This window comes from Gadus chalcogrammus, chromosome 7, assembly GCF_026213295.1.
Source record: "Gadus chalcogrammus isolate NIFS_2021 chromosome 7, NIFS_Gcha_1.0, whole genome shotgun sequence".
Taxonomy (NCBI): Eukaryota; Metazoa; Chordata; class Actinopteri; order Gadiformes; family Gadidae; genus Gadus; species Gadus chalcogrammus.
Genome location: NC_079418.1, coordinates 20,697,329 through 20,710,416, shown reverse-complemented (window position 1 = coordinate 20,710,416; position 13,088 = coordinate 20,697,329). Strand labels below are relative to the sequence as shown.

General features: G+C 46.3%; 1 protein-coding gene across 1 annotated transcript; it reads left to right on the top strand.

The window, feature by feature from the left end:
- The first annotated feature begins 652 nt into the window (after nucleotides 1-652).
- Nucleotides 653-10,690, top strand: wnt11 (wingless-type MMTV integration site family, member 11). Its single transcript, XM_056595599.1, has 6 exons — nucleotides 653-836; nucleotides 2,038-2,315; nucleotides 4,192-4,436; nucleotides 6,130-6,407; nucleotides 6,609-6,901; nucleotides 9,329-10,690. Exons 2-6 carry the CDS (start codon nucleotides 2,233-2,235, stop codon nucleotides 9,501-9,503), a joined length of 1,074 nt encoding a protein of 357 aa, XP_056451574.1. The 5' UTR covers nucleotides 653-836; nucleotides 2,038-2,232; the 3' UTR covers nucleotides 9,504-10,690.
- Nucleotides 10,691-13,088: the final 2,398 nt, after the last annotated feature.

Genomic DNA, 13,088 nt, shown 5'->3' with positions numbered 1-13,088 from the left:
GTGTATTTGTTGATAATGCATAACACTGCATTATAACAATAAAAGCAGTCATGGCATTGATTTTATGCAATGACAATTGTTAACTGACGTGGTTTGAAATACTGTATCGTTTGGAAATAGAACATAGACCTTGTTCCATGTATTTCGTGGAAATTATTATCACTTCATAAAAGTGTGTAATTGTTTTAAAGGAATGAATAAAAGACAATATACCTACATGTCTTATCATTGTGAATGATTTATATTTTTGCCTCTACGACTTAACTGGTTTTATACTCAAGAAGCCGTGGTAATGTGACATTTTTACGTTCAGTTTTTGTGTGTTATTTCCGCTGTGCATTGGTATAGATAGCTATAGGCTCAGCTCTTGTATCACAAGTTAATTTAACCACCAGTAGGTCACTTTTACCCTCAAAAAATGGAGGTTCCTGGAAAGCCTCAAATTTTAAGAAAGAAAAAATTGGGACAGAGATGGGAAGTCTTGAACTCAATATCAAACCAAACGGTACTGCTAGTATTTCGGGTTCCTCTGGCAAGTCTCCGCGCTATCCGCTTTCTTATGCTAATCGCAGCTGACGTCACCAATGAGTTCAAAGCCCCGCAGGAGTACATATTAGTGGAGGCTGCCCCTCCGTCCCACAGTCCCACACACACTCCGCTCTTTGCAGGACCTACGAGACACAACGCTGCTGGTGACAACTAAATGATGCTTTCCTGCTTGGAGTTATTCTGTTGCGTTTGTGGATTTACATATATCTCTGGCTGATACCTCAGGAAAAGGATATTTCGCTTGTCTTTTTTTGATTCACCCCAAAGTTTGAGCACTCCTATAAAAGGTGAGTGCCTGTTTTATAGCATAATGATGAAATGATCGTGGTGTAATGTGTGGCTTATTAAACCCATTTATTATTATTATTGTACATTTTAACGGATTTGCAACAGACGTATTTAGTCTGTACAGATGATATTAGTAGGCTATTGTCCGGAAATTTTAAATAAAATTTTAAATAAAAGGCCAATCTATATCCAATGTGTAAGGAAAAATACATTCTTCTTTTATTGCCTTAGCTGAATATTTAGTTTTATTTCAAGTCAGATTAAAGTAACATTTTGGCTAAATTATGCATTGGATTTCTATTGGCTACTGGAGACCGTGTTGCAAAAACAAAGAAAAACAATAACGAATGTAAAGTTACGGTTGCTTCAACTTTTCCAAAGTTACACATATCCAAGCAATGCATATCGCTAGGAATGGGAAAGTTATAAATAGGCGCAGTTTACGTGATATGTTAATCAGTAGCTCGGTAGATCTCCAGCGAGAGATCGCTGATAAACTGTCAGTGTGTCAGTACTATCTTCTGGTGGGAAACAGATCTGCATTCTGAGAGCCAAGTGGGCTATCCGTAGGCACATCATAGTCGATCGGGGCGTTTTAACGCACACATTTTTAACGCTGTTCAAAGAGATCTCTTATCAACACACAACAAAAGCCCCATCAGATACTGCACCTGAGATGCTCTGCTACTGTCCACTGGAGGGTAGTGTGTATACGACTCGCTGAACACGTTCAGCTTTAAAATCTCGCTCCTTGGTTGTTTAAGTTATATATACTGTATATAAAAAAGGAAATTAGCCCTCAAAGTTGATATTAATCCTTCCTATATTTATTATGGTTAGGCCTACTTTAAAAAAAAAGCAGGCTATGCATCAAAGTGCAGTCATATTTATATGTTTTAAGCCTAAACCGAAGAATGTATTCGACCCTTGAAACGTGTACCTATATCGTATAATATTGTTAACGTCTATTATACTGCTATAAACTCCAAAATAACAAGTGGATTTTTTTAGGCCACGGATAGTTTCTCGTTAAGTAGGCTATAACGTTTCCTTACTATTAACCCCGGCGCACATAACCGGATAGGCCTGCTCCATTCAGTTTTTACCGTGGTGACAAACCATAAGTTAAGAGATAGGCCTCTTACTCACTGACCAGGGCATCTAATAACATGCTGAATGCTATGACTTCACCCGTGATAGGTGCTCACCACCGAAGAAAGAGAGACAGACACAGGGGGAGAGACACAGAGAGAGAGAGCGAGAAAGAGATGCGTACCACGGCCGCTGCCTTTTGAGTTCAACCCTCTGAAGCTGAGCAGAGAAGCCAGACGGTCTGCTGTAGGCCTACTCTTCTTGTACCTTCCCTGGATCTTCCCTGGGACCTCCATTGTGATCATGAGGAAGGCCTCCCGCACCCTGCCTCTCGGAGTCCTCACCGTGTTGCTGCTTTCCCAGGTCTGCTCTGGCATCAAATGGCTGTAAGTACACCCATTATCACCTCTACAATAAAAAATAAATACAAATTGCAAAAAAAACAAAAAAATAAGGATTTTAAAATTTGTGTAGCCTAATTAGTACCAGGTGATTCTTTGTTGAGAATGAAATATCAAGCGCCGGTAGAGTAGGCCTGCAGGAGTCCAATTGTCGTCAAAAAGGGGTCGCAAGAGCTTCTTCACGCATTGTGATGCAAACGCGCGGTGTTGAGCGGGAACCCAGATAGGACAATCAGGAAGGCTTAATATACTGTTTGAAGCGCTGAAAGGGGGATTACGACACTTTCTTAAAGTCTTTGACGGGTACTAATGTCACAACGTGTCACAAGTCCGCATTTACATGTGGATGTGATGTGAGTGACAGTGGAGTGTCTGGCAAATCCGAATGGTTAAGAATGGGAGAATAGCCTTTAATTGTTTAAGGATGAAATAAAATAATAATAAGAAAAAAACGGTGTAAAAACACTCCTAAGCACTGAGCTGTATTTCTCTATGTTCTGACACTGTATGACAATACATGGAGGGCTCGGGGGAATCAATGATTGGCCAGTTCTCGTTGCTGACGTTATGCATTATGCATTTTGTCTAGCCTTGTGAGGTGTTTTGTCATGTATCGTCTCCCATTATACAATACAGTTTTCTTTTTGTGAAATAGCGTATCTTTAAGCCTCAGAATTTTGTTGAGGGATCAAGGATTGCCTTTTTTTGGTTTATCGTTGAAAAAGGTGTGTGATGGGTTTTAATTGCAAGGGTATTTTAATTGTGAAGAACTTTATGATTTCAGTATTTTTTGTTTTCTTCAAAAGTAAACTAAAGTAAACATATTGACCTATCAGCCTGCAGACTCCCACAGACCCCATGCCATTGGAGCAGATGTGTTTGGCATGTACTAAATCGTAGGTCGATCTCCAGCTATAATCCTCGATAAAGCGCAGCGTTGCGATCCAAAACAGATGGGGCCGTAAACACCTGTGAGTGCTGGGTTACCACAGACACAAGGGGGTGGGGTGTGTGTGTGTGTGGGGGGGGGGCAGTTTATCACCGGGCACCCTACGACCATCCCCACCACCGGCCCCTAACCCCACCACCAACACCACCCTCTCCTGCTAGGCCCCTAATGTGAAACAGGCCAAGACGCAGGGCCAGTGCTGTGTGCTTCACATGAGCTCCCGGGCAGAGACCCGGCCATGGAGAATGGAGATCAGTGCTCCGGTCCCCCCACCCCCGGCCAACCACCCCCCGCCCACCCGTCCATGTTTCTATAATGTTAATCCTCCATGCTTTTAAATGGCTTCAGATGAAATGTCCCCCTGAAATGAGTGTGACCCCCCACCCCCCACCTTATAAATGCTTGTAAACAGACGAGCCACGTCCACAGATGAGCCATGTGAACTTCAGGACACAGTGCGCTGTATAGGTCATTCGGGGTCTCGTATAGGAGCAGTTGTTTAGTTTGAAACTAGCCCCCCCCCCCCCCTCTCCCTGTTTCTCCATCAGAATCCTGGAGCCAAGAAGGTTTGTATCTGATCAAAGCCACACAGTGACTTTCCTTTGGCATGGGCTCTAGAATAAGATGGGCTTTTTTCTTTCTGTGTGATGCCGGCCAACATTCTTCCCCATTGACAGTTTTATCCGGTTTAATGTTTTCTTTTGTTTGCCAGTAGCTGATAAAAAGAGTCAAACAATTAAAAAAAAAAAAAAAAAAAAAAACGTCCAGCATGCAACCGGAACGAAACGGTCAAAAACCGGAATGGAACAGACCCTATCCCAGGGAGACAAGCAAACGTAGAGGCAGCCAGGCCGGTTTACTTTTCTCGACCCCCCCCCTCATTCATTTTCCTCCCCGTGTCTCCTCCATCAGAGCGCTGTCCCACACTCCGGCCTCGCTGCACATCAACCAGACCCTGCACTGTAAGCAGCTGGCGGGCATGGTGTCGTCACAGGCCCAGCTGTGCCGCAGCAACCTGGAGCTCATGCAGACCATCATCCAGGCGGCCCGCGAGGTCAAGAAGACCTGCCAGAAGACGTTCGCCGACATGCGCTGGAACTGCTCCTCCATCGACATCCCCGCCGACTCGACCAAGTACAGCCCCGACCTGGAGCGAGGTATGTGGCCCCGCTGAGTTGGGTCAGAGTAGGCCCAGAGCGGTGAGGGTTAGGGCTGGGGGGTTTCTTATTCCAAGCGAATTGTCCCGGGATTCGTCTGTGTTCACTGTGAGCCCGCTAGTTGGTAAATAGTTCTTAAAATCTCTTTGGACGTGGTTGGATGTAAAGATGTGAGCAAGTGTTTCGTTTCTTTGTTTAGTAGGAGTTTAAAACAATGGATTCGGTGTCCAGAATGGAAGTCGAGTTTTTTTGGAGGAAATAATGTGGAGCACATTGCAATAGTTATGGCTCTGTTTCAAGAGCCCGTCTGTGTGGTTTATTTTCGGTGTCCTTGGTGTTCATAACTCTGAACCAATACCCCAAGCCAAGGTTATTGCTCTCTTCCGCGTGCTACACATGTTTCCAGTTCAGTGTTTCACTATTTACAATAATGACTCGCATCATCTTAATGATTTCTATTGCTTGCTCGTCTCAGCCAATTTTACTCAAGCATTTGAAAGCAAAACCATTGGGGGAAAGACTTTGTTTTTAATTAGCTACGTTGTGTCCCGTTTCACATTCGGAGAGGCCAACCAACACAAAGAATCATCAACTGTATTTTTCTCGAGCCCGCAATATGCATCTCGGATAACATTTTAATTGGAGAATACTTCTCCATAGAACATGTGCATGTTGTGGAATTAACTTCCTAATTGTCTCATTATTTTCCAATTCTACTTTGTTACGTGCTGCAATGATGACTCCGTAGTCCGTTGCAATTGTTTTTCATCACCAAAATATTATCGAGGTCGATCGCAGAGAGAAAGACGTCCACCGTGTCGTGAGCCAAAGTTTGGAAATAACTATTTAGTACTATTGATAAAAAGGGAAGTTGTATTTCTACGATGTAGCCCTGAGGAAGACAAGAGTAGTTGCCCCTCTGCGAATAGATTCCTCCAAACCTCCTGAAGACAGGAGACAGTTTATCTCTTCATGTTGCTCTTTGATCTAGCTGCTCTTTGCTCAGACATGATTTCTTCTTTATCTCCATGCGCTCCTCAGCCCTAAACATCTGTGCCCTCATATGTGCGCACGTCTGCACCAATTGCACCGGAGAGCCGTCTCTTCTCGTGTACGGTCGGCCAGACTGTTTTCCGTTAGAGCCTTTTGCTTTGTGTATGGGCCGAACGGCCCGACAGTATTTCTTGTCTCCACGGGGGCTGCGTCATGACATGGCAGAGTACAGAGATGGACAGGCGTAAGAGGTTCCAGGGGGCTCTAAAGGCCCTGAAGGGACTCAACACATCGTGACGATCGCTTGAAATCCACTTTGCCTCGGTTCTACACTGTCTAGCTAATAAACGGTTCTAAACTGTGACGCTAGAACCACTCGCCACTAACCGAGTGGTTCTAAACAGTTTAGCTAACAAAACGAGTGTTTCGAAACTATATCTCTACAAAATAAAATTGTTCGCTTCTTAAGAAGGTTGTTCAAAACTGTTTCGCTGCTAAATGAATAGTTTCAAACAGTTACGTTGCGAACCGATAGGATTCAACCTGTTTTGCTAGTAAATGCTTGGTTCTGAACTCTTCCGCTGCTAAACGAGCTGTTGTGAATCGTTGAAGGGAAAACCCGCCGACAACATCGGCCGTGCAGTCGAAGACGTCCGTAGTGCTCGTCACGTTGAGTCATTCTGTCCGTTGTCACCACCAGGCACGAGGGAGTCGGCGTTTGTCTACGCCCTGTCGGCCGCGGCCATCAGCCACACCATCGCGCGGGCGTGCACCTCGGGCGACCTGCGGCTGTGCTCCTGCGGCCCCATCCCCGGGGAGATCCCCGAGCCGGGCTACCGCTGGGGGGGCTGCGCGGACAACCTGCACTACGGTCTGATCATGGGCTCCAAGTTCTCCGACGCGCCCATGAAGATGAAGAAGGCGGGCTCCCACGCTAATAAACTGATGCACCTCCACAACAGCGAGGTCGGCAGACAGGTGAGAACGCCGGGGTCTTCGTTGCACATCGTAAATGCCTCCTGTTGTTATGAATTATATTGTTTTGTTCCTAAACTTCCTAAAAAATATAAAAATCTTTACCGTAGATTTTCTTGATATAACCTGTGCAATTATATGTTGAAATGTGTTGCGTTATTAAGCGCCGTATCTAACCTGACTTTCCCTCTTTCCCCCCTAAAGGCCCTGCGCGACGCGGTGGTGATGAAGTGCAAGTGCCACGGCGTGTCGGGCTCCTGCTCCATCAGGACCTGCTGGAGGGGCCTGCAGGACCTGAGGGACATCGCCATGGACCTGAAGACCAAGTACCTGTCCGCCACCAAGGTGGTCCACCGACCCATGGGCACGCGCAAGCAGCTGGTGCCCAAAGACATCGACATCCGGCCGGTCAGGGAGAACGAGCTGGTGTACCTGCAGAGCTCCCCGGACTTCTGCGCCAAGAACGACAAAATGGGCTCCGTCGGCACACAGGACAGGTGAGGGGCACCGTGGGACACATGGAACAGTCTAACCTCTCCTCTTCTTCTCGCTTCTGGAACTCTTTCTCTGGAAATGTCCAAGGAAATTTTGAGTCGAGAAGCCCGATCAGCCTGGCAGTGGCTTATTCGTTTTGACTGCGGTGCTGGGGGATTTGTTGACTTAACTGAACTGCTGGCCTGCCTGGTGGCACCGTTTAGTTTGTGGAGCGGCTGATAAGGACCAGAGGTCCCTGAGACTGGCTCGCCTGTGGCATGTCTAAGCACGTGTCACTGACGAGGCCATTGTGACTGGGGCCCCTGTGCCACTATCAGAACCGGTGACTAATGCAGTTATTCTTAGGACCAGAGTGCACTCAGCCCATATCCTTTGGAGAGCACCACACATAGAGGGAAATTGGCAATGTTTTTTTTTCTGGAGATAAGAGAAAGAGTCGCTCCATTCACAGGGCTGGTGTTTGATTTGGGACTTGTTTGGTCCTGTAGCGCGCGGCTCTGGATGGAGTGGTGGGGAGCAGGGAGCCTTTTTGTTTGAGGGTCCACAAAGACAAAGATGCTCTGATGCAACCACTGTCTATTCAAATAGGATGGACGTCTGCTTACCTTTACCTACACCGACAAGATTGTCCCTACATTTTGTGTGATGTTTCTAGTAAATCATGCATCCAATCATACATCATCCGAGGCATCAGAAATCTTTTTTTTTTTCTGTCAGGTTATTTCAGTTAAAGGGTTGTAACTAGCCCTCTAATCAGGTAATCTAATTGCTTGCTTGATTTGCTGTCTGCTAGACTAAAGGTCAACGTCTGATGATTGAGTCATGCCATAGTTTACCAGCCCTCGGCGCCTCTCAGGCTAACCAAAAAGAGATGCTTCAGGTCAAGTTCACCATATGTGAACATGCAACGTCTGTTTCCCAGTTAGATAACACACAGTCACATTTTTCTCTTCTACAGCATAACTATCCTTTCATGTCAGGTCACAAGGGAGCCAATGTCTGTGTATGTTGCTTAGGCATGTCACAGAAATTAAATGTGTGTGTATGTGTGTGTGTGTGTGTGTGTGTGTGTGTGTGTGTGTGTGTGTGTGTGTGTGTGTGTGTGTGTGTGTGTGTGTGTGTGTGTGTGTGTGTGTGTTGCCACACACACACACACACACACACACACACACACACACATATATACATCCCACCCACCATCTGATAGCAAAATGCATCTCGTGCCTACCCACAATCCTCCAGCGGCCCATCAGAAGCAGCTGGGACCGGCTCATTGATGGCCACATTAGTATGGTGCTGTCTAGCCTTAGCCCCTGACTGACTCCTAATCTGACTCACTCATCAACATTGATAGCCTTGGGCCCATGATGAGAACTATAAACGGGGTTAGTTGACAGAGGCCAAAACAAAATCACACTTCAGCTACACTTATTTTGGCAAATTGTTGAATTGAGATGAAGGTAAACAACTTCTTACCAACATTTCTATTTTGACCATTTAATACCTTGTCTAAAGTGCTAGCACAGTAAAACAAAGAATTGCACTGCACAGCATTTTTGGTATCAAATTCCAAATTCCCGCCTCCCCAGTAAACCCACAGCTTTGCACCAGAGAACACACTGGTCTGCCTGCATATTATGCTTACAGCATCAAGCGGTGAAACAGGATAGATTCTAATGTCCGACAAACTCTAGTACTTAATGTCTATTCCCTCGTGACTACTACCCAACCCCCCCCCCCCCCCCCCCCCGCCCCTCCTCCTACTACACCTCCTCCTCCTCCACCTTCTCCTCCCTGTACTCCTAAACCAGCGGCCCACTTCCAAGTGCCTCTCTCAGCACAGCGCTCATTAACACTGTGCTATTATATAACAGTGCAATTAGGTGGAGAGGGCAAGCTAAACAGTGGGAGGGCTCCTCTGTGTATTCAATGTGATTTATGGCGGGGGCCATTCCCAGCTCCCTAAAATAAAAAAGGCCCTGGGCATCTCAAATGAAAGACTCCCGCAAGGCAAAGTCCACCGGCTCGAAGAGGGGAGGGAAAAAAAAGAAGAAAATGTTTAAAGTGAACGAAAAGCACAAAAGCACAAGCATTATTAAATGAGACTAATGTTAAATTGTCGTAGATTTTTGTTAAGGGCAGCTAGACTTTGTTTATTGGAATGTGATGTATGCTAAATTGCCCCCGAGCAAGGAATAAGAAAGGAATTTTGTTTCCAACTTGATCCTAAACGCCCTAAAAAAAACCACTTGTTTTCAATGGAAGAAAAATGTACACAAAATGCATTACTGCTTTTACCATTATTGCATTAGAACGACTATTAAAACACGAATGATAACAGAGATAACATGATAACATCAGTTGTGTTTTCGGTATCTCCGTGGCCATTGTTCCTAACCCCGAACTCCCTCTCTCTCCGCGGCTCCCAGGCAGTGCAACAAGACGTCGATGGGCAGCGACAGCTGTGAGCTGATGTGCTGTGGGCGAGGCTACAACCCCTACACCGAGAAACTGGTGGAGCGCTGCCACTGCAAGTACCACTGGTGCTGCTACGTCACCTGCAAGAAGTGCGAAAGGATAGTCGAGAGATACATCTGCAAATAAGCCCTCTGGACGGACGTCGACCGCCCCCCCCCCCTGCGAGCCAAGCTACGAACCCCCCCAAGCTCAAAAGCCTTAGACTAGCTACGTACCCCAATCTCCATACCACCACCACCTACACAACCCCGCCTCCATGCCCCACTATCCAAACCCCAAGCTTGAAAGCCCTAGTCCAGCCTCGAAAGAACCCCCTCACTCCTCTCCCTCCGACCCCTCCAACCAGCGTCTAGAGGGCTACAGATAACCAAAGCACTACCATACCGACCAGGCTCAGTTTGGCCTCAGGCTTCAGCATGTCATTATTTGTTTTACATTTTTACTGCGTCTCCAGACCGCCGATTTCTGAAAAAAAAACTTTCGGGAAGGGGGTTTCGTTCATGTCAAAAAACCACCGTCCTTCTGCTGTTTTGGTTTTTTTTTTTTTTTCTCTCTGCAAGGATTCCAAAAGTCAATTTTTATTATTACATATCGTTATTAAAAGAAATAGCTCCGGAGACGAGGGGATCTCCCTCCAGGTGCAGTCTGTGCGCCAGGCTGAGACTGATGTGTGCAGGATGCCAAAGTTCTCTGGAATTCATAAAGGCTTCCGATGGACGGTCGAGGCTCAAGCGGCCCTCACTATTCTTGGTACGAGATGGTACGTTCTGCTCTTTTTTCCCCTCCCTGGGACAATGGATGGAAGGGAACCCTCCGGTACGTCTATTTTTAGAATATGGACCGTTTTCTTCTTGGTTGACATCTGGGACTCTTACCAATTAACTTCTAAGTTCGACCACGGTGGTCTTTTATTTTTTTATTTTATTATTTTGTCTGCACCTCTGTGGATCCGGGGAGACGAGAAAGGAAGAAAAGTATAAATCATATTGAGATACGGCATTGTTTGATGTATTGTCAGAAACCCACAAAATCGTCTATTCTCTTCTGGGGATGTGAAACTCTGCTCTGGGTTCACGTTCGATGCCATTTTGATACCACTGTCGTGTGGATGTACATACTGTCTTTTTGTATACTGAAATAAAGAAAGAAATATTTATAAGCTAATTAAATAATCTTCTCCAAGCTCAATCTGATGGATGCAGCCTTTTTCTTTCCTTTTCCGGTACTTACATTATATCCCCATTGGATAATAGCCGACACAGCCCAGAACGGCACGGACTAATCCATAAACCCAGAGGCTAAGTGTTGCTGACCTAAACCAGAGTTAAGTGTAATATAACACTCCGATTGTTATAAAATACCTATTTAACATAGGCTGTAGCACACTGGTAATGATAAATCAAAGCAACCCGCTTGGTAATGAGTTGTAGGGCGGAGCCAAGAGAGCTTCGGATCCTCCAACCCTGGGAAAGGGTTTGTTTGGACATTCCTCCTTCTCACAAAAGCCATTGTAAATGGCTTTTCATCAGTTCTTTTCGTGGCTTTAAACACACTCAAACACTCGCCTCGAGTTAGCGGCCAGAGACCTCCACTGGCCATACATCAAGTCTCAAAGAAAGCTCCGGAGAAAATTCAGCGGGATCGGGATCACACACACACACACACACGCACGCACGCGCGCGCTGCGCACTCACTAGCGCACACACACACGCACACACACACACACCACACACACACACACACACACACACACACACACACACACACACACACACACACACACACACACACACACACACAGCCAGACGCCTATTGGAGGGAATCAACCTAACAGGCAGGGTCAACAGGCAGACATATAGCGGGCCCCCCAGCCCCATACCTGACCTACACCCCGTGCTGCATGGGCTCAAGGGCTTCTCATGATTCTTCATGAACAGAAATAGCCTAAAGTTAAAGCATGGCTCACACACTTCACACGTTCACATGACACATTGCAGCCGTGGCCAACGCTGTCTGCTCTTGGCCAGCGCGGCAGCAGCACCCATTGACCGCAGTCTGCGAGCCGCGGGGACACTGCCAACACGACACGGTCCTCTGCAGCAGTATCCAACGCCGACAACCTGTTTGGTTTACCATGCCTTCTGCGGCCCAGTGTGTTTAACCACTACTCAATCAAAAAAGAAATTCAAATACAACTGACAAAGAATCAAATCAACCGGAATAGATATATCCCCCGAGAACAATGTTAATAATGAAATCAGTCCGCGTAGCACCGATAGAAGAGGATGAGTCTTTATATAGGACTCGTATCAAAGATGCTCTTGTGTATCTTCTGTCTGCCCGTGGCCCAGGATGGGGAAGCATCCACCGCCGTTGAGAGAACGCTATTGTCTTTCCTTTTTTCGTTTGTGGGTAAATAAAGGTTGGGAAGAGCTGGTGTGAATAGAAGGTTATGTGTGCATGTGTGTTTGTGTTGTTAGGGTGTTTATGTGTCTGTGTGTGTGTGTGTGTGTAGCTTGGTGTGGTGTGGTGTCGTAGATGTGTTGGGTGTGTGTGTGTGTGTGTGTGGTGTGTGTGTGTGTGTGTGTGTGTTGTGTGTGTGTGTGTGTGTGTGTTGTTGGTGTGATGTTAGTAGGGATGTGTGTGTGTGGTGTGTTTGTGCGTGTGTGGTGTGTGTGTTGTGTGTGTGCGTGTGTGCCTGTGGGTGTGTGTGTGTGTGTGTGCATGTGTGTGTAGTGTGTGTGTGTGTGTGTGTGCATGTGTGTGTTTGTGTTGGTAGTGTGTTTATGTGTCTGTGTATGCGTGTGTGTGTTGGTAGGGTGTGTGTGCGTGTGTGTGTGTGTGTGGTGTTGTGTGTGTGTGTGGTGTGTGTGTGCTGTGGTGTGTGTGTGTGTGTGTGTGTGCGTTGGTAGGGTGGGTGGCAGCAGTGTCTCCACACAGTCATCTGTCCGTCGACAAGCTCAGGAACCGTCGGCCACTAGCATTCCTCTGCCCAGCTGGAGTGAATACAGTGTGTGTGTGTGTGTGTGTCTGTGTGTGTTTCACTTTGTGTGTGAGCTTTTGCGTGACTGTGTGTGTCTGTGTGTGTGTGTGTGTCTGTGGTGTGTGTGTTGTGTGTGTGTTTGTGTGTGTGTGTTGTGTGTGTGTGTGTGTGTGTGTGTGTGTGTGTGTGCGCAGAAATTGTGTGATTGTGTGGGTGGTAAATGGTATGCATACATGCAAGCATGCGCATGTGCATGACAGTCTGGTGTGTGTTGCCGGGGTCAGCGCAGAATAAACTTTAGCCCAACAATTGACTGAGGACAACAGAATGTCAGCATCACAGCTATACCAAGCCTACAACTACAATGACTGGGCTGAGGCTTAAAAATACACGCTGCGTAGGCTTCTCAATGCATGAACGACCAAGTCCTGGGGAGTCGTTCCTTAAGAACCTCGTGTATTAACTTTTAAAGGACGTCCAAACCACTGCTGGTTTCTCTGTCACTTTTTTCCTTTCTTACTTGGGAGAGGGAGGGGGTAGATAAGTGAACTCTTGACCCGGCCCCCGAAACAGAAGCTAGCTACTCACACTAATCGCCCTTCACTGCAAACGATCTCATCTTAGCAATGAATGTACAAAAGTGTAATTATTTACATCGCAGTCAATGTCTAATCCTGCTTGATAGATTCTTTATTTAATTATTTTTCTTTTTGATCCGTGCCGTGAAA

Excerpts from the sequence above, each read along its gene's own strand:
- wnt11 (XM_056595599.1), top strand. The coding sequence starts at position 2,233 with ATGAGGAAGGCCTCCCGCACCCTGCCTCTCGGAGTCCTCACCGTGTTG. Across the intron at positions 2,316-4,191 it reads TGCTCTGGCATCAAATGGCT|AGCGCTGTCCCACACTCCGG; the intron begins GTAAGTACACCC and ends CTCCTCCATCAG. Across the intron at positions 6,902-9,328 it reads TCCGTCGGCACACAGGACAG|GCAGTGCAACAAGACGTCGA; the intron begins GTGAGGGGCACC and ends CGCGGCTCCCAG.